At 40.8% G+C, this 26,978-nt stretch overlaps 2 protein-coding genes across 5 annotated transcripts; both read right to left on the bottom strand.

Moving 5' to 3' along the window:
• Positions 1 to 534: 534 nt before the first annotated feature.
• LOC113050889 (protein Wiz-like) lies at positions 535 to 10,882 on the bottom strand. 2 transcript variants are annotated; one of them, XM_026214313.1, is made up of 10 exons: positions 10,785 to 10,882; positions 9,844 to 9,968; positions 8,774 to 9,316; positions 7,932 to 8,591; positions 5,901 to 6,362; positions 4,922 to 5,227; positions 4,205 to 4,419; positions 2,860 to 3,121; positions 2,579 to 2,744; positions 535 to 1,584 (listed from the first exon to the last, which is right to left on the bottom strand). In XM_026214313.1, exons 2-10 carry the CDS (start codon positions 9,944 to 9,946, stop codon positions 1,416 to 1,418), a joined length of 2,886 nt encoding a protein of 961 aa, XP_026070098.1. In that variant the 5' UTR covers positions 9,947 to 9,968; positions 10,785 to 10,882; the 3' UTR covers positions 535 to 1,415. The 2 variants fall into 2 exon arrangements, with proteins under 2 accessions (XP_026070098.1, XP_026070099.1); XM_026214314.1 differs by having other exon boundaries at positions 7,932 to 8,588.
• Positions 10,883 to 18,298: 7,416 nt separating this feature from the next.
• On the bottom strand, positions 18,299 to 26,514 carry LOC113050887 (disabled homolog 2-interacting protein-like). Of its 3 annotated transcripts, none has more exons than XM_026214309.1 (18): positions 25,674 to 26,514; positions 25,130 to 25,272; positions 24,867 to 24,945; positions 22,839 to 22,906; positions 22,634 to 22,719; positions 22,374 to 22,500; positions 22,153 to 22,251; positions 21,400 to 22,071; positions 21,181 to 21,325; positions 20,949 to 21,093; positions 20,488 to 20,724; positions 20,115 to 20,316; positions 19,921 to 20,012; positions 19,518 to 19,794; positions 19,330 to 19,443; positions 18,896 to 19,086; positions 18,718 to 18,802; positions 18,299 to 18,606 (listed from the first exon to the last, which is right to left on the bottom strand). In XM_026214309.1, exons 1-18 carry the CDS (start codon positions 26,218 to 26,220, stop codon positions 18,553 to 18,555), a joined length of 3,363 nt encoding a protein of 1,120 aa, XP_026070094.1. In that variant the 5' UTR covers positions 26,221 to 26,514; the 3' UTR covers positions 18,299 to 18,552. The 3 variants fall into 3 exon arrangements, with proteins under 3 accessions (XP_026070094.1, XP_026070095.1, XP_026070096.1); XM_026214310.1 differs by having other exon boundaries at positions 25,130 to 25,269; positions 25,674 to 26,512; XM_026214311.1 differs by lacking the exons at positions 24,867 to 24,945; positions 25,130 to 25,272; positions 25,674 to 26,514 and adding an exon at positions 24,247 to 24,828.
• Positions 26,515 to 26,978: the final 464 nt, after the last annotated feature.

Raw genomic sequence — 26,978 nt, 5'->3', positions numbered from 1 at the left:
TCCTGTTAACATATCATATTAGTAGCGAGTCATGATGAGAATATACAGCACAAAATAGCAGCTTGTATAAATCAGACACTCTCCAATCAGAACCATAGCATATGTTAAGTACATAATAATTGAGTCCTCACAGAACAGTCTGTTCCACAAGTGCTCAGTTTCACCATCCACGTTTGCTCTCTGAAAGAATCCTTTATTCATGTAAGAGCTCTATAAAGTTGTCGGTCCATAAAAGTCCTCTCAGCACAGCTGGTTTGCACAGACTTCTCATTGCAAGAAATAGACCATACTCTTGGAACAGGAGGGTTTCATTTACACAGGAATATAACATTAGCAGACCTTAAGAGTTTAAAACAGCCACGAAGCAGAAAGGGAGAGCAGCTCTGGGAATAGCACAGTCTTATTATGTCTCTGACACAAGAGATACAAGTCATATGCTGAATTGATTGTGCTTAGAGTTCAACAGTGTTTTTAAGATGATGGCCACAAAAGCTTACTGCATAGTAGCCTAGAAATGACCATCCAAGCAGTAAATAGATTCAAAGTCTTTTTTAATTGGTTATGAAATGCAGGTATACAAAGTTGTCTCAATACTGCAATTAATTAAATGGTTTTGCAAGGACTACAGCTTGTCATTGACAGTTTGGTTCAAAACCTTGCAAAGCCTGAGACCAAGAAAAAATAAGAACCTCACATATCACATGAGAAATAATGTATATGGAAATCTATATGATTCTTCATATCTTAATATCTATTGTTGGAGTATAAAACAGCCTTCACTCCAATCAGACACTGGCACAGTGTTTTACAAAGACAAATACACAAGAACATGTAATAGAATAAAAAAAAACTCCTCAAAAACGTGTTAGTAAAAACAAGACATATTCAAGTTTCATTTAATGCTGGGATCACTTGAGAAGGCCTGCAGAGAAGAAGTGCTGGTTACTGCTTAAAACTGGAAAAATCCTGAAAATACACAGAAATTAAAATCTGTAGAAATCTCTTTTATTGGATTTTTTTTGGCATTGAAAAATCAGCCCATTCACTCACGAGAGAAGCACGGTCTTCAGAATTCTAAGCACCATAATAAAAAGTGAGAACAATAACTTCATCTCAAAGACCGAACGCTGGTCTACACAATTTTGTTCATAAAACAATAAAACCTTATTTAAAACTAAACACTTTAAGTACAATATAAAACAACAGGTTTGAAATCTTGTTAATCAAGAAAACTGGCAAAATGTGGCAACACATTATAAACAGTGAAATACAACAATGTAAAATACATTCAAATCCACTGGACAACACTTGCCCGGTAAGAAATGCCATGGTCAACAAAGCTAAGCATGTCTTTAAAAAGTCAGAGTAGTGCAATTGCATAATTTTTACAAGAAAGACCACAGCAGAAAGAGCATTTAGACAGCCTGAGGGCCAACGAGCAGCGGTGCTTCACTGTGACTGAGAGGAGGCTGAGATGATGAGCTTGAGACTGAATCCTTCTTCAGCTTGAGGATGTGCTGCTGTAGGTGCATGACCCAATCCTCCTGAATGGAGAGCGGCCCTCGGAAAATCTCCTCACAAAACCTATCAATGCACAGATGATTGATCACTCTTCTACTCTTCAATGAATGCAATATGACACCACTTTTACATCCTTAAATGCCAAGAGCACAGGCACTGCTGTAAACTTTATAAAAGCTTATAGATTAGTAAAATGGTACTGCCCTTCAGAAGCATGTTTGATACTTGTTTCCTACAAGACAAATCACTGTACTCAAAAAAATAGTTTGTATTAGTTGTGTACGAGTCCTTCAATTGTCCTCTGATTGAAAAGATGGATCTCAATAACATACCATCACTGTTGAAAAGGGTTCAAATATGCAGAAGATGCTGGAAAAGCTAAGAATGCGCAGGATCTGAAGGATGTTTTTTGAAGGAAAGTGGGCAGCTAAACTGCTCGGGACATATAAGGGATTTATGAACTTTTACCAAAAAACTGTTTAAACTGTTATAAAAAATAAAAATCACAAAAGGTATTTTGAAGAATGTTGGTGACCAAACTGTTGACAGTAGCCATGGACTTGACAATTATAGCTAGTGTTAATAGTTTGGTTACCAAAAGCTTTTTTATCATCAACAGAAGAAAAAATAATACAGGTGTAGGATAAGTGAATATGTAATTGAGTAAATATCCCTTATATTTATAAATACATATTTTTATGGGTATGTGCACGGTCAAACGTAAGCCAAACAAAACATAGTGCGCATTAACATAGACAGTCAACACGTGCACTAGAAAGATTCATCTTTGTCCAGCATCTGTGCTTTTGCATGATATAAATGTCTGGACTCTTTAAACTACAGTTATGAATTCTGTGCGTATTGTGAGGCACTGTATGCATCCACTGGCATATACTTAATACCAAAGCATACTTTGGGCTTTAATGTCTAAATGTTTGCAAACCCCTGACCTACAAAATCCTGAGGTGTAGACAGCAAAGTGGAACTGGATCAGGAGTCAGGACCTGATTGAAGCTGCTTCTCTCTGAGCAAAATCTGATTAGTGGTTTGAACTCACCTGCACTTAAGGGAGTACATTTTTCCTACTATTTTTACTAGGCTGGTCTCTGGTGGTCTTGGCACCAAGGATGGAATGTTTCCAGCCCGAGAAGGCTTTGAAAGTTCCGTTTCCCCAGATACACTCTCAGAGTGAGACAAATGCTTTGGAGGACGCCGTTCACAGCCTAAAACAAGGACAGTGATTCTTACTATACATATTAATGTTCTTCATTGGTTTAAAATCAGTTAATACTAATGTGAAGCTTTTGTTCAAACAAGAAATCCATATGTAGGCCTTACCTCGAGGTGAACGAACGTTCAGTTCACTGTGGGCTGTGGGGCTCTGGATCAGGCTGTTAGAGGATCGTTCAACTGATAAAGGCCGTTTCTTGTGTGATGAGGAGGAGTGGCTCATCCCTGCTTTGCCTTCTCTAGTTGCTTTGGAAAACTGGGATACCTGCAGCCGAGCTACAGAGTCTCGAGCAGCTGATGAACCTTTGTGAGGAAGACGGATGGACTCAGAGTTGGAGGAAGAGTATGGAGTGGAGGTTCTTCTAGAGGCCTACAACAGAGGGAGACAAAGAAACATTTTGTGAATATCAACGATACAAGAAGTTGCTGACAACTCTGTTTATATGAATGTTATAAAGAAAAACAAATACTGCAAAATTAAACAAAATAATCAGTATTTTTGTAGTAACAGTAGGATCAGCATTTTCCAGAAAAATAATAAATAAATCTCAACATCCTTAGTAAATGCTTTAAGAAATGCTTCAAAATTCACATTTATTTAATTGATATTTATTTCAGTTTTTTATTATGTAACCATAATAATAATTATTATTATTTTTTTTTTACAAGATTCATGTTCAGGTCTTTTTGAGGTACCATTAGGTTTTAAAATTATTATGCTGGTGTAAAAAATAGTTTTGCCTATTCCCCATATCTTACACACTTCTGTGACTGCATTTTGTTGATAAATATGAATACATATGCTTACTGATAAACCACTGCTGCACAAAAACCAAAACCCCCCCCAAAAAAAGTCTTTTTTAATTTGAAAGTGCAAGCTTATGCAAGTAACACACTTTTGTCTGAAAATATTTGTTTTGATTATTTGTTAAAAATAAATAACAAAGTTTCATACAATATGTTCAAATAAAATTCTCTATGAAAAAAAAAAACTTATTTTGCATAATTGTTTTGGTGTGGTTCATGTGCAGTTGAAAATTTCAAAGAATTTCTCAGTTTTAGTAATAACATGGTAATTCCATTCAAATTTTCACTCATTGACGAGAAGCTGCTGATCAGATACAATATGGTTAGTTGAAAAATATTAAGTTATGACTGTTATATAAAAACATTTTTCAGGTCCAAACGAGCCTGGAATGTGAAAACAGTGTACAGATTTTGAATGCTTTATGAGGGAAAAAGTTTATATTTACCCGAAAAGTATAATGACCTAAGATATTAACATTTTATTATACATCTTGGATAATATATCTTACACATTTTTCATGTTTTAAGTGTAAATCTAGCAAACTTTAGTGAAGTTTATGCTTCTAACAATTCAGAACACTTTCCTAAAAAAAATAAGAAAAACATATTTAAATGATATTAAGCCAAGAGTTTCATCTGGAATCACCTTCTTAACAAGAGGCAAATGCCCCCTCATGTAGCTTTTCTGGAGCTCTGCTACCTTCCCTGGCTCACTCTTCATCCAGGCCGCCAGGGTCTCAATAGGAGAGCCGATGACCTTCCAATCCACTCTCTGCTGCCTCAGGTGGGCTCTTGCGTGGCTGGCCAGTGCCTTTCGATTCTCAAAATCAAAGCCGCAGAGTTCACAGGTGGCATTGCAGCCTTCAGCAGAAAGAGTAGAGAGTGAAGAACACAAGACATCAAAGTAGACACTGCACCAACTTTCAGAATAACGTTTAGATGGAGTCAGCTCTGGTCAGTTTGCCCTTATTCTGCCTATATGTAAAATCAAATACAAATGGACTTTTAATAATTGAGAAATGCACTTATAAACCATCTGCAAAAGCCTGATATACCATATTTGATACATTTTAACCTTGATCATTTTTTTCTGAAAGGTATTCTGAAGCCTAGTGTTTATCTTGAAATATTACAAATGGTTATTTTAGGTCTCCTTTATAAAAACCATTAAAGATTTCACAAGGTGGACATGTTTAGAATTATAGTAAAAGGTTTTTTACTTGATAAAGTATAAACTAACAGATGACAAGCATTTTCAGCAAAGCTTTGATCATGTTAATAATTTAGAGGGCTTAAAAAATATGATCACTGGTGCAGATCAAGTTTTTGTGCATTTTTGGGAGGTTATAAATCGTGCATGTACCTGTAGTCATGCTGTCTGAGGCAGGTCTCTCTTTTTCCCCAGGTGACAGAGATGACGTCTGAGGTGAGGATGGTTTTTTCCACTGCCATGCAGGTTCAGATTTGATTTGGGATGCCCGCTCAGTGCCCTCCCTCCTCATGAGCTCATACAGGGCCTCTATGGGTGGGACTTTCAGGGACCACCTTGCTCCCAGCTGCCGTAAGTGACCACGTGCGTGACAGGACAGGGCTTTACGAGTATCAAACATCTCGCCGCAGTAATCGCAGCATACAAACGGTTTGGGCTCCTGCTTCTCGGGCTTTGGGGCTGTGAAAAGTTTAAGACTTTTTAAAGACAATACTGCTTTCTTGCAATCTATGCTAAAATGTTACTGCATCAGGTACAATTATGTACTTATCGTTGTTTTTCAAACTTTAATTTCTTAAATGTATACCTTTAATTCAATTATAAATTAATAGCACACCTAAGGTTGAAAAATCTACAGAAAGTTTAAATATGTGACCCTGGACCACAAAGCCAGTCTTAAGACGCTGGGATATATTTATAGCAATAGCCAACAAAAAAAAAGAAAGAAAAACATTGTATGTGTCAAAATTATAGATTTTTCTTTTATGGCAAAAATCATTAGAATATTAAGTAAAGATCATGGTCCATGAAGATATTTTGTAAATTTCTTACTGTAAATATATCAAAACATAATTTTTGATTAGTAATATGCATTGCTAATGATTCATTTGGACAAATTCAAAGGAGTTTTTCTCAGTATTTTGATTTTTTTGCACCCTCAGATTCCAGTTTTTCAAATAGTTTTTTCTCGGCCAAATATTTTCAGATTATGATAAACCATACATCAATGGAAACACTTAAGACTGGTTTTTAAGTATCTAATCCACATATTACCTGGCGTCAGCTGAATTAACTGCAAGAATTTGTGGAGATGAAAAAAAGAAGAACAGAAGTAACACTCATTTTTACTCACCAATCACAGGCGATCTAACGATGCTGGAATCAGATAGAGGTGACAAAGCGCTGGTGGGAGTGCTTTGTTGCTTAGGAGACTCTATGATAGAGATATCAACTTCCACAGGCTCATCCTTTGGTTTTGGGATCACAGTCCTGAAGCCTTTCTTGGCCTTTGGAACTTTGTGAGGAACAGGAAGAGGAGAGGAAGGCTGGGTAATGGGTTTAGGGGATGAGAGGAGAGGGGGTGCAGGAGGGGATACAAGTGGGGTCAGCGAGGGTAGAGACGGGGGACTGAGACATCCCACAGAACTACCACGCTGGGCCATGACCTCTCGCAGAGTAGCTAAGGGAGACCCGTGGATGGACCACTCGGTGATGCCCATCTGACGCAGGTGATAGCGGGCATGACTGGCCAGGCTCTGACTCTTCTTAAACTTCTCGTGACAGAACTCACAGCTGACATCTTTAGACGACTCGCCTTTGTTATAAAAAAAGAAAAAAGTATGTCAGGAGGACCCATTTTTTGTATCTGATTTGATAGTTAAAGACTGACCAAATACAGTTGGTTTGTTGGTTATTTGATGTAAAATCAGGCCTTAATGACCACTGTGATGAAACTTAAGGTTAACTGTATATTGGATGTATATTAGACACAATACTGTTCAACAGAGGTTGGTAAGATTTTTCTCTGTTAAAACGACTTTTAGAACCAAGTTCCCACACTTTTTTTGACTAATGACTTTCCTGATTTTCTTGACTGGAAAGACTTTTTAAGATTTAAGACAGCATTCAAAAAGACTTTGCAAAAATATTCATATTTACCATAGATTAAGTAATTTCAATTACTTAATAATTTCATACTTTTAAAATGCCCTGTTTTCCTTGTTTTCCATAACTGTGTTTTCATATAAATGATCATAAACCCCTAGGTCCACACAAATTCAAGGTACCGTATTTTTCGGTCTATAAGTCGCACCAGTCCAAAAATACGTCACGCACTGGACTATAAGTCGCATTCATTTAGAACCAAGAACCAAGAGAAAACATTACCGTCTCCAGCTGGAGAGGGCACTCTATGCTGCTCAGTGATAGACTACAGGAGCACTGAGCAGTATAGAGCGTCCTCTCGCGGCTGTAGACGGTAATGTTTTCTCTTGGTTCATTTCTCTCAGTTCATGTCAAATTAATTTTGATAAGTCGCACTAAAAAAGTCGCTGGACCAGCCAAACTATGAAAAAAAGTGTGATTTATAGACGGTTTCAACGGCATCAACATAAACAAACGTTAATGCGCGTGAGCGCTTTTGTGGACCTAACTTAACTTCCGGTAGACTCCAAATAGAATCAATAACAACAGCCAAGTCCCTCTAGAGTAGATATTTTTTGATAACAAACAAAATATGTTTGCTGCGTGGATCAGGCGGACTTTATGAAAATGCAAATTCATTCTTTGCCAGCAGGAGATGTTTTAAAGCATACACAAAGCGCGAGAAATAGAGGTTTCCCCAGTAACAGCTGTAAACGAAGCAGAGCTGGTACGATTACACGCGGCTTTATCAGGCATATAACATGCAAGCCCTCCTTCAGAAATACAGCGATATAAAAACACCCGTGCCTCGTTTTGATATTTAAACATAAATGTAAGGAATTATTATTATTATTAAACGTGCAGTACTTTACGTAATGTTACGTTACTCGTGTTCATTTAACGAAGACTTTTTGAAAATCGATCAGTTTTAAAATTGTGGCGAGTCTCCAAAAATAAATAAATGTATAGGAAACACATCCCGCAGCAAAACCACCTGAGCCCAACTTCAGTTTACTCATCACCTTGGCTTTAACTGCGTTTGTAGAAGGCACTGCAGCCAGACCGATATACACAACACAGACCGGAAGTTAACTTAGGTCCAGGCGCGTGCGCCCGATGAAACCGTCTATAGTCCGGAAAATATGGTATTCAAACATTCTTCAAAACTAAAATTAAACGAATAAAGTCAATAATTGCAATTTTCCCCTCGAAGAGGGTGATTTAAATTCTGCTTGTTTACCAAGGGGCAAGCTTGCCGAAACATCTGTAGAAATCTTCTGCTTCTTCACCGAGGGAGGTGTTTTCAATTCTGTTTTCTCGCCGAAAGGCAATTCCTCTGAAACATCTGTAGAAATCTTCTGCTTTTTGTTTGGGGGAGACGATATCAATTCTGAGGGAGGTGATTTCAATTCTATTTGGCTACTGAGTGACATGTTCCCTGAAACATCAAGTGAAACCTTGTGCTTTTTGGCTGAAGGAGGGGATTTAAACTCTACTTTGTCACTGAGGGGCAAGTTTCTTGCAAAGTCATGAGAAATAATCTTCTTTTTGCTAGAGGGAGGTGTTAGAGGAATGGATGTCAGCCCATTAAGTGACAGAGGAGTAAGACGGGGATTTTTGCTGATGGCTGACGAGGTGGAAGGAGTGGAGGAAGGTGATGTGTATTCCTCAAAACCCGGGCCTTCCAGCTGCCAAGCACTGGCCTTTTCCTTGAAGTCTTCGCTCTGAATAAATTCATGAAGCAAGTCTATGGGAGCACCTTTAGAGTCCAAATTCACACCAAACTGCCGCAGGTGGGCCCGTGCATGGCTGGAGAGACCTTTACGGGTCTCATACCACGCTCCACATAATTCACATACATGGACGTCATCCCTCACTGTAGAATTCATCATAGTTTCTGCTGAAAAAGCACAAAACACATTTAAAAATTAGCTGGAATGTTACAAGCAAAGAACTGCTTCATTATTTTAACTAGCTTGCTTTATAAAGTGGTAAAATTAGCTGGTCCAAGTTTTTTTTTATATATATTTTTTATGTATCCTACTTCCAAGCCACATACCAAAACATTTTTAATATGGTTACCTAAATTGAGAGGGGCATCTGTTTCCTGAGGGGCCCAGAGGGGCTTGGCTGAGGCCAGTGAGAGGGAGGTAGACGGACTGCCATCACTGAGCCTGAATTCCACATCCTTACGAAGAGACAGAGCTGAAGATGGAGTGGACACTGTAGTCTTCTTTGAAGATGCTTTACGAGGCTTCCCTACAGCGAAAGGTGAAGAAGAGCGACCGGATGCTGCTGATCCCTTTACAGCAATGGGGGAAGACGAGGAAAGGGCATATTTTTTCTTTACAAGGTTGGATATTTTAATCTTCAATTTGGGCCCAGAGTCCTTTTTTTTGAGCTTGGGGGACTTTGTTTTGTATTTTTTAACAGGGCTGAGCTGTTTTTTGAGCTTGGGTAGAGTTCCACCTCTTTCTTTCATTAGCTGGTACAGGAGGTCTATAGGAGCTCCACTGCTTTCGGACACAGCCACTCCCAGCTGCCTGAGATGATACCGTGCATGACTGGAAAGACCTCGCCTGGATTCAAAACTGCTCCCACAAAACTCACAACTATGGTTGCCTACTGTTAAAAAAAAATAATAATAATATTGCATATTGTTATGATGCCTGTTTTTCCTAAAGAAAATGCATTGTGTTTTCTAGACTGTAATATAAAGTAATTACTGCTGATTAAAAAATTAAGTGTCAGTGATTTTAAAGGAATAATTCACCCTAGAATAAAAGTTCAATTCCTCATGTTTTTAGTATAACATGAGGTTTAATACAGACAGCATATAAAAAAGGCCTCATACAATAAATGACTGATGATCACATACTACATAGACTTCCAGGTTATTCTAAACACAACAAAATAACAAAGAAACACAGATGCATGGTGAATGAGAACAATGTGTTCTAAAAACACTCCAGACGTCAAACATGTTTGATATCCTGCAGATAATTATACACTATGCGACTTTCTGTTAAATCTGTCAGTACTGCTCAGTATCTGCACACTGGCTGACTTTCTAAAATGAGGCAAAAGCCGAGTTGTGTATTCTAGCCCTTAAGCACAGTTTATCATATAAACTCTGTCTTTGGTATATTTACAGTCAGCGTCATCCAGGTCTTTATCCAAGCCTTCCTCCAGACACTCTTTTGAAACAGTGTCAGTGTTTGTCTTCTTTTCTGTGTCTGGTGCGGTCTTCTCCATGGCTGGAAACTCCTCCTGGCACCTAGACAAACATGATAAGTTTAGACTAGTTCCTTCAAAAAAATCCAACTTACCTAAAATAAAAAAAATTAAAAAAACTTTTCGCATACAGATTAAATATTCTTTATTAAAAATTAAATGTAGAGATGTAGTTACCTATTTACATTAACCATGGTTACCAAAATACAATAGTAACTACAAATATAACTTCATTAAATAGTATTACACAAGTAACATTTATTAGTAAATTTGTATTACCCATAAGATCAAAGTTAGAAAAAAAATACAAATTAAATCAAAATTAAAAAAAGACTCTAAATGCTTCTTACGCTGCTTGAAATAATCATGTATTCACCTTTATTATTTTATTATTATGATGATGATTTTAAAGTAGCAACTACAGTATGAGTTTTTTTTTTTATCAGGAAGTATAGCGATTGTTTTTTTAAAAAAAGGTATTGTTTACATCTCACTGTACAACTGACAAGCGATTCGTTTACTTCTATCGTTAAACATTTCTCATTCTATTAAAAAACTTGGCTATATGAATCCATGCATAATCATTTATTTTAACGAGTATCACTACTGGACTCTATAATGCTGTGCGGTGATATGGACCAAAAACAGACTTCTCATCTCGGATCATTTCGTGCATCAGTTCCAACCATTTAACACAACGCACATACAGCTAGCACAAGCTAATTATTTATCATCCAGTGCAATTCGATTAAAGAGGTTTTCTCAGCGTGGAAAACGCACTGAACATATGACCTGTTCGGCAACACGTACCAAACCAGATTTAATACAAAATGTTGACGCACATAATACTCAAAATTACCTTTAAGCGACGAGGCTTCTATTTACAGCAGGGGAAGGCAGGGATTTTAATCAAACCAGCACAGTCGAGCTGCCATAAACCAGGCAAAGTCAATCGATAGCTCATTTAGAAAACACCACAGATTGTGCGGTTTTGCATAGTATCGTCATATCACTGGCTTTTAAACTGGAGATTCATTTAACATTCTTATGTTAAATTTGAAGATTTGAAGATTAAAGTGTATGTGAAGTGTATGTGAAGGTACAGTTTAGCTGCAGGTGAACCAGGGTAAACAGTATAACAGATTTTCTTGTATTTCAGGTTCATGTTGAAACACTTTTTGCGCATTCAGTGCTTTGCTGCTGCAATTATGTAATGTCTTTACCCGTTGCAAATAATATATTTTTTTTCATTGGTGTGACCAAAAATATTATATAAATGTTATATAGGCTACACAAAGGGCTTTGTAAATGATGAAAAACACTGGATACATTTTAAAATAACCGTAAGTAGTAAGTAGTATTTTTTCTAAAATGTGTATAGTGCTGCTTTTGCCAGAAGTTGGTTATCTGTTTTCTAGTTTACAATGTCAGTGACTTTGCGGCAGGATGTTTGTTGCCACTAGTCAGTGTTCCAAGTAATTAAGCATCATACTTGCAGTTGTAGCACAGTTGAATGTGTAATGCTGTGTTCACACCAAACGCGAATAGAGCGTCAAATTCGCGTCTACCGCGCCTAGTTTGCCGCTTGACCATTTTGAGATCATTCGCTTCATTCGCGCGAGTAATTCGCTTCATTCGCGCGTGAAATTAACTTCACCACAGACGCGAATTCGCGTCATGGGGGGGCTTCTGCCAGCGGAGTTCACGCAGCATTTTCAACCGCCATTTTTGTTCGGATAATTTTCAAAATATTACTGTTATTGTGTCATGAAATGTAGTTTTAAAAGTATTTCAGGCGAGAATGTAGTTGTTTTAAACTCAAATATGCGGTTTATTTATAATGACAGCGTCTATTTAAAAAATGTGTTTCGCCGATCTCAGATGAGCTCCATGCGATCAGCGGGAGCTCCGTCATCATGTATCCGCCGAGAGTAGCCTTACCTCGGCTAGATCTTCTGACATTTGCCGCTGGCTCTGATGTGTCTTTAGTGGTTCAAGATAAAATATAATTCGTTTGGGGTAAAATGAAACGTTTCTTATCTTTGGCCTATTTTCAATTTATCTATTAATATGTTTTATATATATATAGGTCATTTTTATTCCTGTCTCTATAGAAATATGAACTTTTGTCATATAGCTCCGGTTGACTGCTCACTGACAACATCTGTCGTTCCTCCTTGTTGAATGAGTGGAGAAGGGTATTCCTGCACAACCGGAGGCTGCAGGAACATACTGTTGAATGAGTGACTCCTAGCAGGCTCCTGATTGGTTAACGCGGCGCGAATTGACGCCAAAGTTCAAATTTTTCAACTCGGGCGGCAGACGCGAATTCGCGTCAAACGCTAAATGCACAAAAAGCACCATTCGCGCTTAACGCGCGTTTCGCGCGAAGCGCTCTATTCGCACGTCAATTCGCGTCATTCGCGCGAACTAGACGCGCGAATCAGGCGAATTCGCGTCTTCCGCGCCGCGCTTAACGCCCCATTCGCGCCGCGAGACCTCCAGACGCGCGTAAACGCGCCTTTGCATTGACTTAACATTGAAATCATTCGCGCCAGACGCTCTATTCGCGTTTGGTGTGAACACAGCATAACATCTCGGTTATGTATGTAACCACGGTTCCCCCGAATAGGGAACTAGATGCAGCGGTGACGTCACCGTATAGCGTTTGGCACCACCCCACGCATGTGTATGCATTATCTACCTGGGTATATACCAGATTTCATGAACTGAAGAAGAAGAATGGTCAAGGTATGGAACGGCCGGGACCGTAGCATCTCGTTCCCTATTCAGGGAACCGTGGTTACATACGTAACCGAGATGTTCCCTTTCATAGGTCACTTCGATGCTGCGGTGACGTCACCTAATGGGAACCCTATACCATAACGCCTGACGTACCTGATAGCTGGGATCCAAGGAAGCATCTGCTCAAGCGGAGAGAACCCGGGAGCCAGGAGCCATCGTCACATCGAGACTGTAAAACTTGATAAAAGTGCTCAGTGAGGACCATCTTGCCGCAGCACAGATATCATCCATAGAAGATCCACTGAGAAAAGCTTGTGAAGAAGCCACTGCTCTCGTGGAATGAGCTCTAACTCCAAAGGGCAAAGCGAGTCCGCGTGCCTCATAGGCTAAAGATATTGCCTCCACCAGCCAATGGGACATGCGCTGTTTTGTGACAGCATGGCCTTTATTCTTGTGTCCGAAACAGACAAACAGCTGGTCAGACTCAAGCCATGGGGCTGTTAGGTTAACATAAGTCTTTAGCGCTCTGACAGGGCAAAGACTCAGATCTCCTGACTCCGCCTTTGCAGGGGGTAAGGCCTCCAAGACCATTTGTTGAAAACGAAAAGGGTTAGAAGCGACCTTAGGGACATAATTAGGCCTCGGTCGCAGCAATACCTTCACAGAGCCTGGTGCAAATTCCATGCACGAGGGTGAAAAAGAAAGAGCCTGTAAATCCCCAACTCTCTTGAGGGATGATAAAGCCAAAAGAAGAACTGTCTTTAGAGTCAGGATTTTATCCGGTATAGTTTCCAAGGGTTCAAATGGATGCCCTGATAAACTTTGCAACACAATGGATAAATCCCATGAAGGAACTCGCACAGGGCGGAAAGGCCTCAGCCGTCGCACAACCTGTATAAAACGAGAAACCAGCAGATGACGGCCCACTGAAGCACCATCTATATATACGTGGTAAGCTGAAATGGCTGCCACGTAAACTTTCAGAGTGGCTGGCATTACTGCGTCGGAGAAACGGTACTGAAGGAACTCTTGTACTGAAGCCACTGGGCAGTAAACTGGATCCATATTACAAATTCCACACCAGGTCGTAAACAGTTTCCATTTGAAAGCATACAAGCATCTCGTAGAAGCTGCTCTAGAATTCATTATAGTCTCGGTGGTTTCAACAGAAAGACCGGGACATACTAACTCGCCCCGCTGAGAGGCCACGCCCACAGCCTCCATAGATCTGGCCTTGGGTGCCAAATCATTCCCTGTGCTTGCGATAGTAGATCCTGCTTGAGGGGAATCTCCCATGGAGAGCCTGCTAACAGACTGATCAGGTCCGCAAACCACAGCTGTGTGGGCCACCACGGAGCCACCAGCAGCAGCTGCTCCACTCTGTCCAGCTGTATCCTGGATAACACCGCTGGAATTAGATGAATCGGGGGAAAAGCATACAAGCTGGTTCTTGGCCAGTTGTGAGCTAACGCATCCAAGCCTTAGGGCGATGGAGGGCATAGGGAGAACCCCAGTGGCCAATGCGTAGTCATGCTCGACACGAATAAGTCCATACTTGCTTCTCCAAAAATCTGCCGTAATAGGCTCACCGTTTGCGGGTGCAACCTCCATTCCCCCTGCTCCAGAGTCTGCCTAGATAGCAAATCCGCGCCGAAGTTCAAACGTCCGGGAACCTGAACCGCTCTGATCGACAGAAATCTGTTCTGAGACCAAAGAAGAATATTTCTCGCCAGCCTGCACAGGGGGCGAGAGCGTAATCCTCCTTGGTGATTCAGATACGATACAACCGCAACATTGTCTGACCTGAGCAGTACATGACGGCCGATCAGCAGATTTGAGAAGTACTGGAGAGTTAGAAAAACCGTCATTAATTCCAACCTGTTTATATGCCAACTGCGTTGTGTCGCTGTCCGCACTCCATGAGCTGGGCGCCTTTGACAAACAGCTCCCCAAACGGTCAAAGACGCGTCCGTCGTGACAGTCTCTCGGGATGCACAAATCCCCAGCCGAACTCCGGCTAGAAGGAATTCGGTTGACATCCACTGTTTTATTGACGTAACACACCTCCGTGTCAACAAAATCGTCCGATGCGGAAGACAACTGGGTGAAATGTTCCGACTTTTCGTCCACCACTGAAAAGGGCGCATGTGAAGTAATCCCAGACGGATTACAGAGGATGCCGCTGCCATTAGACCTAAAAGTCTGAGGCACAAACTCACTGTCACTGTGCGACCCACTTTGAAGCGACATACGCATGACTCGATAGACTGAGCGCGTGGGAGAGATAGTTCCGCTGTCATCGCACGAGAGTCCCAGTCTATTCCCAGAAAGGTTTCCATTGAGAGGGAATTAAAACACTCTTCTGGAAATTCGTGCATAAGCCCAGGCTGTTTAGATGATTCAACACAAGATCCCGGTGAGAGTGTGCTTGAGTCTGCAATTGTGCTAACACCAGCCAATCATCTAAGTAGTTCAACACGCGAACGCCCTGGAGCCGCAATGGGGCCAGAGCTGTGTCCATGCATTTTAAAAAGTATGGGGAGGCAGAGCTAAGCTAAATATAAGAACACGGTATTGATACGATTTGCCCTCTAAAGTGAATCTGAGGAACTTCCTGTGTCTCTTGATGATCTGAATATGAAAATATGCATCCTTCAGATCGATCGTGACAAACCAGCTGTTTGGTTGAATCTGAGACAAAATAGACTTTACAGTTAACATCTTGAATTTGCTCGTCCTGAGTGCAAGATTCAAACGGCGTAAATCCAGAATTGGTCACAACCTGCCGTCTTTTTTTGGTACAACAAAATAGCGGCTGTAAAAACCTGACTCCATCTGAGAGGGGTGTACTTCCTCTATAGCCCCTTTGCTCAGCAGAGTTGATATCTCCTGTCGCAGCACCGCTATTTCCTTTGGCTTCACGACCGTGGGAAGAATTCTGTGGAAAGGAGGCGGGCCTTTTCGAAACTGAATGGTGTATCCGTGACGAATTGTGCGTAACACCCATTTTGAGATGCCGGGCAAGCGTTCCCACGCGCCCGAAACAACATTAGCGCTTTCAAGATTTCCGCTTTCTGCAACGCTTTCATACGCGTTAAAATGTCCGGGTACGAAAAGCGTGCGGCTTTCGTAAGCAGGGGAAGCGCATGCGTCAAAGTCGTTGTGTCTCGTTGTGTATAATCCTAAAACGTGTCCACAGAAGGAATTAATCCAACAAGATGAACATCGGGCTCTGCCGCTAGCGAAAAAGCGGCAGCTGTGTGAGCCGTCACCCTTGAACCGCCCCTCGGATTCTGAAAGCTGGATTGCGAAGATTGTCTGGGGGAACGCTCGGCATGATAACTCGATCCAATGCTGCTCGAAGCGCCCTTTGCGGCGAGACAGTCAATGGGGACTGCAGTGAGAGTGTTGGATCTGCAAAAGCGGTCCAACAGCGTTCTCTAGTGGAGGGCACAGTCCCTGGCAAGCAGGGAGAGTATCAGGAGCTGCTATTCGGGCATTAGCCGTCGAGCTCAGGTCTAACGTCCTTCGTTGTAGCTGGCGAGCCGTTGGAACCTTAGGACCCCAGTCCTTGCGAGGGGGCGCCATAGGCGAAGGCTCTTCTCGTGAGGTAACTCATTGGCGGTGAGAGGAACGCACGGGCGCCTGCCAGCATTCAACCTCCCTGGGCCTGCGAGGAATCAGCTGGCAGAAGGCGGCTGATTGCTGTTTTGCTGCTCTAAATTTATCCACCACCAATGTGACCGCCTCTCCAAACAAACCGTCCTTAGAAACAGGAGCGTCCATAAGAAAAGATTTGTCCTTTTCTTTGATATCGGTGAGATTAAGCCAGAGGTGGCACTCGACCGTAATCAATCCAGCCATAGAACGGCCCACTGCTCGAGCAGTATGTTTGGTAGTGCGTAGGGCCAAATCCATTGCTCGCCGTAGCTCTTTCACGGCCTCGGGTGTGATACCCTCCCCTTCATCGAGTTCCTTTAAGAGCTCCGCTTGGTAGGCCTGAAGGACGGCCATAGAGTGGAGCGAAGCAGCCGTCTCTTCCGCCAGAGGCATCGCTGCATAGCCATGGTTCGCCATGTCAGAAATGGCGCTGAGTACGGCTGTTTCCAGGACCTCGAAACCTTCTGGTGGAGGTCTGGGAAAAAAGGCAAGGGCCTTCGGGGCTGCACAGGTGTATGACTGGTTAGGAAACAGTCGTCCAGCTTGGATGAAGGTTGGGCCTCGGCCTTCTCAACCTCCCAATCCAGTCCCAGTTTACCCACCGCGCGAGAAACCACATCCAACAGCTCACTGTAGGAGGTGGAAACCTGCTTCTCCTGTCCACTAGGAGGGAGAGGGCTAGCGTCAGCCGTGAAGTCCTCAGACCCCGAGGCCGCGGTGGATAAAATTTTGTCGTAACGTCCACAACCGAAGGAGATAGCATCACATGCCTCTGGGGTGGGCTGTAAATCCTCGTTTGAGAAAACGACTGGTTCGACAAAGCTCTTTTCCTGCACCAGGGTAGGGGAGAGCGAGCGGCGTGGAGAAAATTCCAGCGCAGCGCTGTCCTCATAATCCATGTCACTTGTGTCTCCCCAAGCTATCACCTCGTGCGGTGCCGGCAGCCGCAGAAGTGACATGGCGGACGTTAGACGCGGGGGCGACATTAGAAAACACTTCTACCCTCGAGCGCAGTACTCTAAGCCGCAGGCCATCACAGTGGGGACAAGAAGAAAGACCGCTAAGCGCTGCCTGTGCGTGATGTAAGACTAAGCACACTACACACCTTTCATGGGAGCCTCCCTTCGTGATGAACCTGGTACATGGATCCTTACATTTGCAAAAATTCATCGCGTCCGTGAAGAGGAGTTAACACTGCTCGTAGAAACTGCTGAGAACATGAGATGATTCCTAGGGCACAGATGATTAGCTTCGCTGAAGGAATGAAATCTGAGCGAAATAGCGCGCGGCGCCCAGGTATATGAGGTGTACGCATGCGTGGGGTGATGCCAAGCGCTATTTGGCCAATAGGATTGGCGGGATAGTATAGGGCTTCAGACATTCGTCACACTGAGGGGTGTTCCCATACGGTGACGTCACCGCAGCATTGAAGTGACCTATGAAAGTGAACTTCGGTGCTTTGCTCTGATAATCATTAAGATATACACCAGTTCAAAATTATGTATAATATATCATGTTATACTACCACCCTTAAATGTAGCTAACTATGATTTATGAGTTAATATTTCAAGATATTTGTAAAAAAATACTCTTTATCCTGATAAATATATATGAAACATTTTTGAAAACAATGATTTTATATGCATTCATGTGTATCAATTAGTAAGGAATAGTTTGGTGATAGTAATACCACATTACGTTTTTAGAGTCATCAACATAATTTTTGTTAAAATGGTAAATAAGTTCACAAACTTACCATACGAAACCAACATGAATACAAAGACTACATTTTAAAGGACTACTATATGCATGCACATCAAAATACATTTTATATTTTCTTTATCTTTGACACACATTTGTTATCGACTCAGTAGCTATTAATTTTATGTTATCCAGTGCTTTGAGTTTGCCCAATTGGAGTTACATTTACAACAATTACAGGTAAAAGAACAACAGCGATGAATCAGCTTGGTTTATTAATGCACATTTTATTTGTGAAAATCAACAAAATGGTGAGAAAGTTCTTTTTGCAGATCCATAGAGTTGCAGTTATAATGGATTTGTTTTAATTGTGATAGGCAGATAGCTATGTAAGCGTTGTAAGTGTTACCAATGAATAAAAGAAATCTGACAAAAGCTAATAGCATTGCAAAATGGCACTATGTAACACACTTCCTGTCTTGCATCAGGTATTGATGTAAGTATTTCTTATGCCATCGGCATTAACTGCATAGAGTTGGTGCACATCTTTGTAATAAACCAGCAAACTGCTCCTCCTGTTATCAGACACAAATGCAAGTGTTAGCTTAGCCATATTTATGTACAAACCCGAATTAATGATAATGCATTTGTAAAAGTAGACCGGAGGAGAAAACCATGTAACTCACCAAAACATTCATCCGTTCTACTGCAGCCACAGCTACATTCAGCTTTCTTTCGTCTTCCTCTCTCTCTTCTTCTATTACACCCAGTCTGCACAAACAAGTAAGAGAAAGATAAATGATCCCGGAAGTCCTTTGAGTATTTACAAATGAAAACATTTGACTTCCTTTAACTCAAAATTACCTGAAAGTTGCGCTTGCTAGCTGTTCCTCCCGGATAGCTAACAGATTGCGAAGATCCTTAACCTCTGCCTGTAGCTGTGTATTCTGATCTTGGGTCAGGACTATGAAGTCTTCTAACCGCTTAGCCATCTCCAGTTCGCGCTCGGTCACCTGCTCCACACCTAAACGCAGCTCAGCCAACTCTTGCACATGCTATGAGACACCAAAACTTGGTCAACATAATGTGGCATTTTATTACACAATTTCCATAATTTATTACACAAGTTATTTCTGAGAAAAGATCGAAGTAGTGGTAAAATAGTTTAACTTATATCAGTATGGTAACAGTATGGAGTTTTTCATGAGACTGTTATTAAAAAAACATACTATTGTGCTTTATTATACACTTGATGGTCCTGAAACCAAATGCTTTTAGAGTATGCACAATAGACCCACCCTGTCTAATATGCTTGTCTCTTCTGTCTCTTGCCCTTTGTTTTGATAGGCCTCGTTGCTGTTGTTTTGTTTGATCCAGAGTACTTTTGCTGCTGGGGCTTTGGATTTTATGGCCTACACACAAACAGAAAATACCAATCAAATGAAATATGTGTTTGAAAGCCCATCATTGGTGTTGTCTTACTCACATTGCTAGGGGATGAAATCTCCAAACAGGGATCTTGATCTTGATTGTCGTCCTGGCACTGCGTGGGCAGCTCTTCTTTGCTTGTCTGCCTTTTGACTGGTTGCCGCTGATTCCGTGATGGTCTGTTGGGGACACTAAAAGCCCGCTGCACCTGCTTCCGCTGACGTTCTGTGCCTTGTTTGGAATCTATGGGAAGCTGCTGCATGGAGTTTTGTAATGGACTGTACTTGGGGAGATCCTTTGGAGGTAAATATGTAGGCTTCAGTGATCCATGAACGCTGTTTCCGCAAGAATGGAGACAAAGGTGAGAGGTGTGTTAATATTTAAATTGATTTTAAAGCTTGATACAACTTCTCTTTGAGCCCCCTTGGAGAGTTTTGTTTATATTTGCTATATAACCATACCTGCTAACTGGGATCCGTTGCGCTTCCTGGCCAAGGAACTCTGTGATTTGGTTCAGGATTAAAGGCAAGTGATGTAGATTGTCTATTCGGTCCTGTAAAAAAAGATCTAATTTTACCCATGAGCACATCATAGTCTTCTGATCAAATATGACAGCAGAGGACTTGCTCAGATGAGCCTTGATGTTTTATGTTACCTGTTTCATTACAGAAATAATATCGACCAGGAGTTTGTGTAGGACTGCTAGACGAAGGGGCAGGTCTACATAGCCATCAAATCGAGCCATGGCAATTTCACTGTCTGGATCAGATACTTTCTGTAAGAATCCTCGCATTGGCTCCCAGTGTTGTTCTAGAAACTCATTCATGAAAAACATGTACTCTTCTTTTTCGCCAAACCTGGGGAATATTGAGACAGAATGGTTGTTGCCAATCACTTTTTAATTCCATTGGGATATATATAAAAAACATTCTATAGACTTGATGCAAGTTAACTACAAGATGAATCGGTAATAAGAAAATAAAGGACTAAAACGCTACAGTAAATATGGCTTTACAGACAGGACTTACAGGGTGAAGTTTGCAAGGTTTTGAATGACCTTGGCTGTAAGAGTGAGAGTGCGAAGGGTGTTTGGCTCTGGGTAGGCTTGGGTGAGGCCGAAAAGTGATGGACTGAGGATCGCTGGGCATAAAAATCGAAGAAACAGAGATGCTGATATGAGACGGTGTCCAATGTCTGTTTGACCTCTTTCTTCACATTCTGATAACCAGCTGGAAAAAATCTCATTCAGCTCTGCAGGGAATGAGCTGTTCATAAAAGGGAAAGAATTGATCATTTAAAAATAATTTCCCAATTGAAAACTAATGACACCCTTTAGGAGTTAAGTGGACGTAGTATATATTTTTACTATTATAGATAGTATATTACAATAATTCGGTCAACTACAATGTGTTTTCTACAGAAAATACTTTGTATTTGAACTTTGTTTTCAAATATGTTTTTGGTAGTGTGTTCATTTAGGTTAACTTACTCTTGCATGTCAGATATTCTCTTTACAACTTCTGCACATGTCTCCTTTAGATATCTCTGGTTGATTGGTAAATCAGAGGCAGAGCATTTCTGTGGGTCTACCTCACAGCTCTCTCCTCCACTGTACAGTCTGGCTATGAAGTCACCTGTGGTAAAGAGGGTCAAACAGGTTAGAGGTACATAAGATAGCACATTCAGTTTTATAACAATGGTTGCAGTAGAATAGTCCTTACCAAGTGTGTCAATTAGATACTTCTGGCCCACCAATTTCATATATTCATCAATAGCCTTTGTGGCCAGTGTATTCTCTCTGAAAATCAAAGCCTCATTTACTCCTAAGCGCTGAACTTCTGCACTACCGAGATCAATCAGGAACTCCTGCACATTCAAAAACCATTCAGAGATCCAAAGAGCTAATGTCTTTTCCTAAATTTACTGCTGTTGCCACTTACCTTAGCTTTCCCAATGCTCTGGAGCACATGAACAAGTGCTCCTGCAAGTTCTTCTTTCTCCCTTACATTAAGAAGGGGTTCCAGGCTGCTGCACATATCCACATAATTCACTGTGATATACTCTGCAAATTCCTTGTACCGCTCAATAGGCAGAATTTTCAGGATCTTGAATTTGGCCTTGACCCGAATTGAAGCTTGCAGTCCAATTTGGTCCTTTGTTATACCTGTTCCTGGGGGCTTGTAGGGAACGATGGAATACCACTTTTCTTGAAAGGCCCGTCCTTTTATTTCTGCCAGATTGAGAGCCACACTTCCTATAGGATGCAGAGTAGAGTCATCCTTGGAATGCCTTTTCTTTTTAGGGTCTTCGTCTTTAAAGAGGTGCAGGGTGATCTGGTTGACAGGGGGCAAGTTTTCAAGTTCAAAAAATTCGCCCCAGAATAGCTGGCAACCTCCTGAAGCACCACCACCATGGCCTGTGCCAGCTGCTCCAGATCCCCCTTCTACTGCTTGGCTGGAGCGTTGGACGGACTTCCCAACGGCCCGGCTACTGGTACGAGCATACAACGTACCATCAATGTGAACCTCACAAAAATATCGCTTCTTTGGGGGAAGGTCTTTTGCTTCATTAACCCAAAGGCTTAGTGAGTACTCAGTACGTTCACAGTTGTCCTGAAGGTAGACAGTATAAGACATTATCATTATTTGTAACAAGTACAAAATTAATGACGTATTTTGAGTACCTTTCAGTACCTTATTTGGATGAGCAGCACGACGCAAGTCTTCAATCCAGCGGTCTCTTTCTGCAGCTGAACTGCACCCAAAGCAGTGGTTATTCTCTGAGCTGATGACCTTTTATGTTTAAACACAATGAAATGCCCGGAAAATAAATAATTGGTTTGGATTATGGATGGATATAAAGTTCGCAAAATTGAAACAAAGGGTGTACTTTAATATGCAACAGCGATGTTTACCTGAAAACAGTACTTCTCCCCTAGAATCGAGCTGTGAACTGGCCTGATGACAGTAGTCTGGTCTTCACTAAGATCCAGGCTTTTTGCCGCACTGACTGGAATGGATAAAGATTCTCTGGAACCAAACCTTGATAAAAAGTGTGACATACTGGTAAACGGCATATCATATAAAACCATCAGATGATATGTTTGTTCCAGTTGACATTAATCGGTACTAAAGAGTCAGATCAGTTTTCTATATTATAAAATTGATCCTCTACCTTCCAGCAACACTTAGTCCTGCAGTATTGAGCTGTGTGTTGCTTTTCCTTTTATCATCACCCTGCAAGCGTCGCTTGATCAAATTCTAGCATGAAAATGAGAGAAAAGGATTGTCATGGGAAAATACATATATGTATGCATGAATTTTGTTCAGCGGCAGTTTCAGATTGGACAGATTTCTTAGAAGTATTAATTTATACTAACTCTGACGCCACCATCATGCCCTTTTATTTTGGTACCACTCTGGGGAGCAACAGGATCTGGATTTAGCTCTAAAGAGAGAAAGAGAACACTTTTTTATATTAGAGTATAACTTTGATGCCACAGTAGTTCCCTTTTGTCTGTAGTGAGCACTGAAGGTGGTCTGTCCCTTTTCTCCTGAAAAATGTTCCATAATGCATTTATCGATAATTTAAGCTTAAATGATCAAATGTATGTATGCATGTCTTCCTGTTTATTTTGTTCTGGTGGGATAAAATACCTCAGAAGAGAAAAATAATCTCAATGCAATCGCAGATTCTGAAACCATGACAGGAAGCATAGTCATTTCCTTCCTTCTATGTGCATCATATCAATAATTACCAGTTTAACAGAAAATGTAATGTTAATGCAGTTAATACAGAACAGAACAGAAATCTAGGGGCTTATTAAACTTTAAATAGCATTTACTTTTTCATCCATGTGCCTTTATGAAAGCTGGAGACCAGACAAGCATTATTATGCAAAGCATGTGGTTTCTATCTTTGGACAACACGATTACAAAAGCAGCAGCTGTAAAAGTTGTCATATTTGTCAGGTAGTTAATTAACGTCTTGTGCCTGACAATGTCTGACACTTTGCACTTTATCATTCGTTTTCAAAGCACATGAAGTAGGCTAACTTGGAAATTTTTTTTGCAAAAGTGCAACCTGAAAAATTACAAAAAATTGAATTCTTTCAGCAACTACTGGAAATAGAAATAAAGCTAGCATTCATTATACATCCGCCAATGCCGGTTGTGATGCACGACCTGGCATTAAAAGCTCAGAATTAAAAAAGAAAAGAAAAAAAGGGAAAAGTATGGGTTGATTCAACTCCTTTCAACAACATTTCCCATATATAGTCTGTGTTAATTTGGGAAAAATTGAAGGATGCCTTAAGTAACCATGTCCGTCAGGGTATAGTCAACAGTTTCTTTTTAGGAGTTTTTACATTGTATGACGTCTCTGAAGCCATGAAATACAAGACTTTTACAAAACTTGACTTACGTTTCTCTATGTTCAATCACAATGTACTTAGTTTCAAACTTAGGAAGGTAGATGTCTTATATGATCTTCTAAATTACCAGATCAAAATGCCATTTGATATTTACGGATGCAGAGAAATTGGTAAGTTAACCTACAAATAACTACACTCAGCTACATTGTATTTGAAAATTACTCACAATATATCTTTGTGCTTAGCTAAAAAAACTGAATTAATTGAAAATTAAGATCAGTATAAACTCAGTTAACTGGATTCTGCCATCTCCTTAGATTTGTTTTAATGCTGATTACATTTCACATGCAAACTCTCCAGCAAAATGATTGGTCTGAATCATTTAAGTAGGCAAATTGAAAATTATTTTGCTTACCTAGTGCCCCTCCACATACAATCCAACGCCTAAAACCCATGCTTTGGAGTACCTTAGAATCAGTTTTTTTCCCTTTCAGAGCATTAGACTAATAAATGCCCTTTCATGTTTTTATTGTTTTTAGTGTAAAGGTCCTGCATGCTTATTTTGAGTGAACTAGACAGCACACCCCATCAGTCTCAGTCGTCCTCTGGTATGGAACACCCAGATGTTACGATTATATCTTCAGACACTCAAAGGAAGCAATTTTACAAGCACACGCACACATTACCACGTCAGCTATTTCCTCTGTGAATAAGTTATCTAGCTTCACTTTAGTTATTTTCAGGCAGTCGCTGGCTAGATAGAGATAGATAATCTCTCTCATCTCTTTAAGTCATCTCCAGCTTTTAAACTGTCAGGAAACAGCGAGCTTTAGGCCGTCACTTCATTCAAGTGTACTGCAACACTCCCCCCAATGATCTTCACAAGATAATGCACACATTTGTTCTTATGAGGCCAGTTAGTTAAAAATAAAAGTGGATCAGAAAGTTGTTCTTTGTTTGCAGATGGCACTTTAGATGACATTTGGTCATTTTCAAGTCTGGCTTCATCGTAAAGCCAAACTCTTTGATACTGACCAGTATGACTTCCACTGATGTTCTGAAGGCTCAAGCTGAAGAGACAACTGCTGGCCCGGTTCTGTACCCTCATCAAAGGCTGAAATAAATTAAAAAGATAACGATATAAATGGCAGCATGATTTAACCTAAAATCAGATAGCATTTCCAAACAAACCTGACTGATGCTTCAAAGTCAATTTGAGGGCATACATCCAATACCTTAATCGGCATAGTATAATGTCTCATCTGTTGGCATTGTTGAATGTGTGTGTTGTATATTACCTCCTCATCACGTGAGATAAGGATTTGTCCATCTTGAAGAAAGCAGTTGCTAATGTCCCAAACAGGAACGTCTTGTGGAGGGGCCCAGGAGAGGCGAAGATGCTCTTGGACCACATTCTCAGGATTGCACTTGTCTTTGTCTTCTCGTAAAATGTAAAAGAGTTTACATGCAGTGCTTTAATTTAAAAAGCCTATAAGCTGCAAAGACAAAACCTACTATATGCTAAAAGGAATTTGGAATCCAATTTTAATATCTTAAGGGCTTAATTAGTTAAAGTAATGATAGCAGTTAATATTAATCCTATCAATATCCAATGACATGTTGAGGTCAGTTAGGTACAAAAAAAAATATTTCTGTAGATTCCATAATTTGTTTATTGTTCCATCTCTTAGATCCATTTAGTGGCATCTGCATGAACAATATTTTAGAAAGTAAGTCTACACTTTATTGGTCTTCTAGGGACCAATACGCCTTCATAATGGTTTCAACATTATTCAAGCTTATGTTTTGTAGAATATTTAGCATTAGATATAAAGCTCTTACCATGATCTGGAATGGCAGTACTCTGTAGACGCTGTCTCTTGAACTTCTGTGAGACCGTTTGGAGGTACTTCCTTATTTTACCCTTCTGCGGTGTGTCCTGACCAGTGGATCCAGATACCTGTGCGCTGGAGGACCCAGATGCAGAGGAGGAGGGCAGGACCGAAGATAAGAGGGACCCTGGTGGCTCTGAAACAGCTCTGCGGAAAGGGTTTTTCCTTGAAGTCGCCGGCTTGTCCGGTTTGGATGGGCTTTCATTTCCCCGAGTTGCAGTCGAGCACTTTTCCCCTGTGTCTTCACTCAGAGCTTTGCGCCAACTCTGCATTTTATTCCATTTGTTTGAAGCCCCTTTCTCTAGCTTCTCAATAGTCCCCGTTGTCACCATCTCATTCTTTGGCCCCGTGTGCCACTTGTATGTGTTGAGTAGCTTGCCATCCTCTGGTTGTCGTGGATCTTGATCAACTGGGCTGTTCTGCTCAGGAGACAGTTCCATGTCTTCCTCAATCTGTGGTGCTGATTGCTCAGCACTTGGATCTTTGTTCGTACCCATTTGATTCCTTCTCTGTGACCCAAATTTCTGGATGTTTTTTTTTATAGAATGCAAAGTCTGTATTGTCTTGTAGCTTCTCAAAGGGTATGGTTTCCTCACCACTTACCAGTTCTAGAGGTCTTTAAACGTCTTGTATCTTCAAATATGAGTGCTTCGAATCTCATCATCTTCCGCTCACTTCACCTATTGGCTTGTTTGAAATGATGCAACCTCTGTGTCCCTCAGCTCTTCTAGGTGTGAGGCTTTTTTTTTTCCGGTGCGTACTTGTCGTCCAGTATCCAGGAAGCCAGTCAGTTTGTGGGTGGGGATATCAGGTTAGGTTTACAGGTTGAAGGAAGACTGAGAGATGAGGATATATCCCCGACTGACCCAACTAGTACAAAATTATAGTGCTGTGTTCTTTTCTATGTTCTTTTTTTATTAGTGGAAACTCTAGAGAGCATAATCTTTAATTTGATCATGTTTTGTTCTTATTTGTATACATTCTATTTGAGTTTGAACTGAATTGGTAGGGTTGTGACTGGTAAAATACTTATGAATATCATAGCGCAACATGATCAAGATTCAATTTTGTTAATTAAATTTGAACAGAGTTGACAGTTTATACTAAATACCTGCTTGTTTTGTACAGTGACGGTTACATTTCCTGTCACAACAGCAGGACGTCCTGTTCACTCTGAGGCTTGCTGTGAAAACCACTTCCTGTTGTGGTAAAGACTAAAGCAATCTTGTCAACCTTTCCTTCATTTTAAACTGAC

This window comes from Carassius auratus, chromosome 31, assembly GCF_003368295.1.
Source record: "Carassius auratus strain Wakin chromosome 31, ASM336829v1, whole genome shotgun sequence".
Classification (NCBI taxonomy): Eukaryota; Metazoa; Chordata; class Actinopteri; order Cypriniformes; family Cyprinidae; genus Carassius; species Carassius auratus.
Note: the sequence above shows the minus strand (reverse complement) of the source record. Positions and strands in the feature narration are given on the sequence as shown.

Excerpts from the sequence above, each read along its gene's own strand:
- LOC113050889 (XM_026214313.1), bottom strand. The coding sequence starts at position 9,946 with ATGGAGAAGACCGCACCAGACACAGAAAAGAAGACAAACACTGACACT. Across the intron at positions 3,122-4,204 it reads ATTTGCCTCTTGTTAAGAAG|GCCTCTAGAAGAACCTCCAC; the intron begins GTGATTCCAGAT and ends CCTCTGTTGTAG. Across the intron at positions 1,585-2,578 it reads ATGTACTCCCTTAAGTGCAG|GTTTTGTGAGGAGATTTTCC; the intron begins GTGAGTTCAAAC and ends GTGCATTGATAG.
- LOC113050887 (XM_026214309.1), bottom strand. The coding sequence starts at position 26,220 with ATGGGTACGAACAAAGATCCAAGTGCTGAGCAATCAGCACCACAGATT. Across the intron at positions 21,326-21,399 it reads AGAGCATTGGGAAAGCTAAG|GAGTTCCTGATTGATCTCGG; the intron begins GTAAGTGGCAAC and ends TTGAATGTGCAG. Across the intron at positions 18,803-18,895 it reads CTAGCAAGCGCAACTTTCAG|ACTGGGTGTAATAGAAGAAG; the intron begins GTAATTTTGAGT and ends TTGTTTGTGCAG.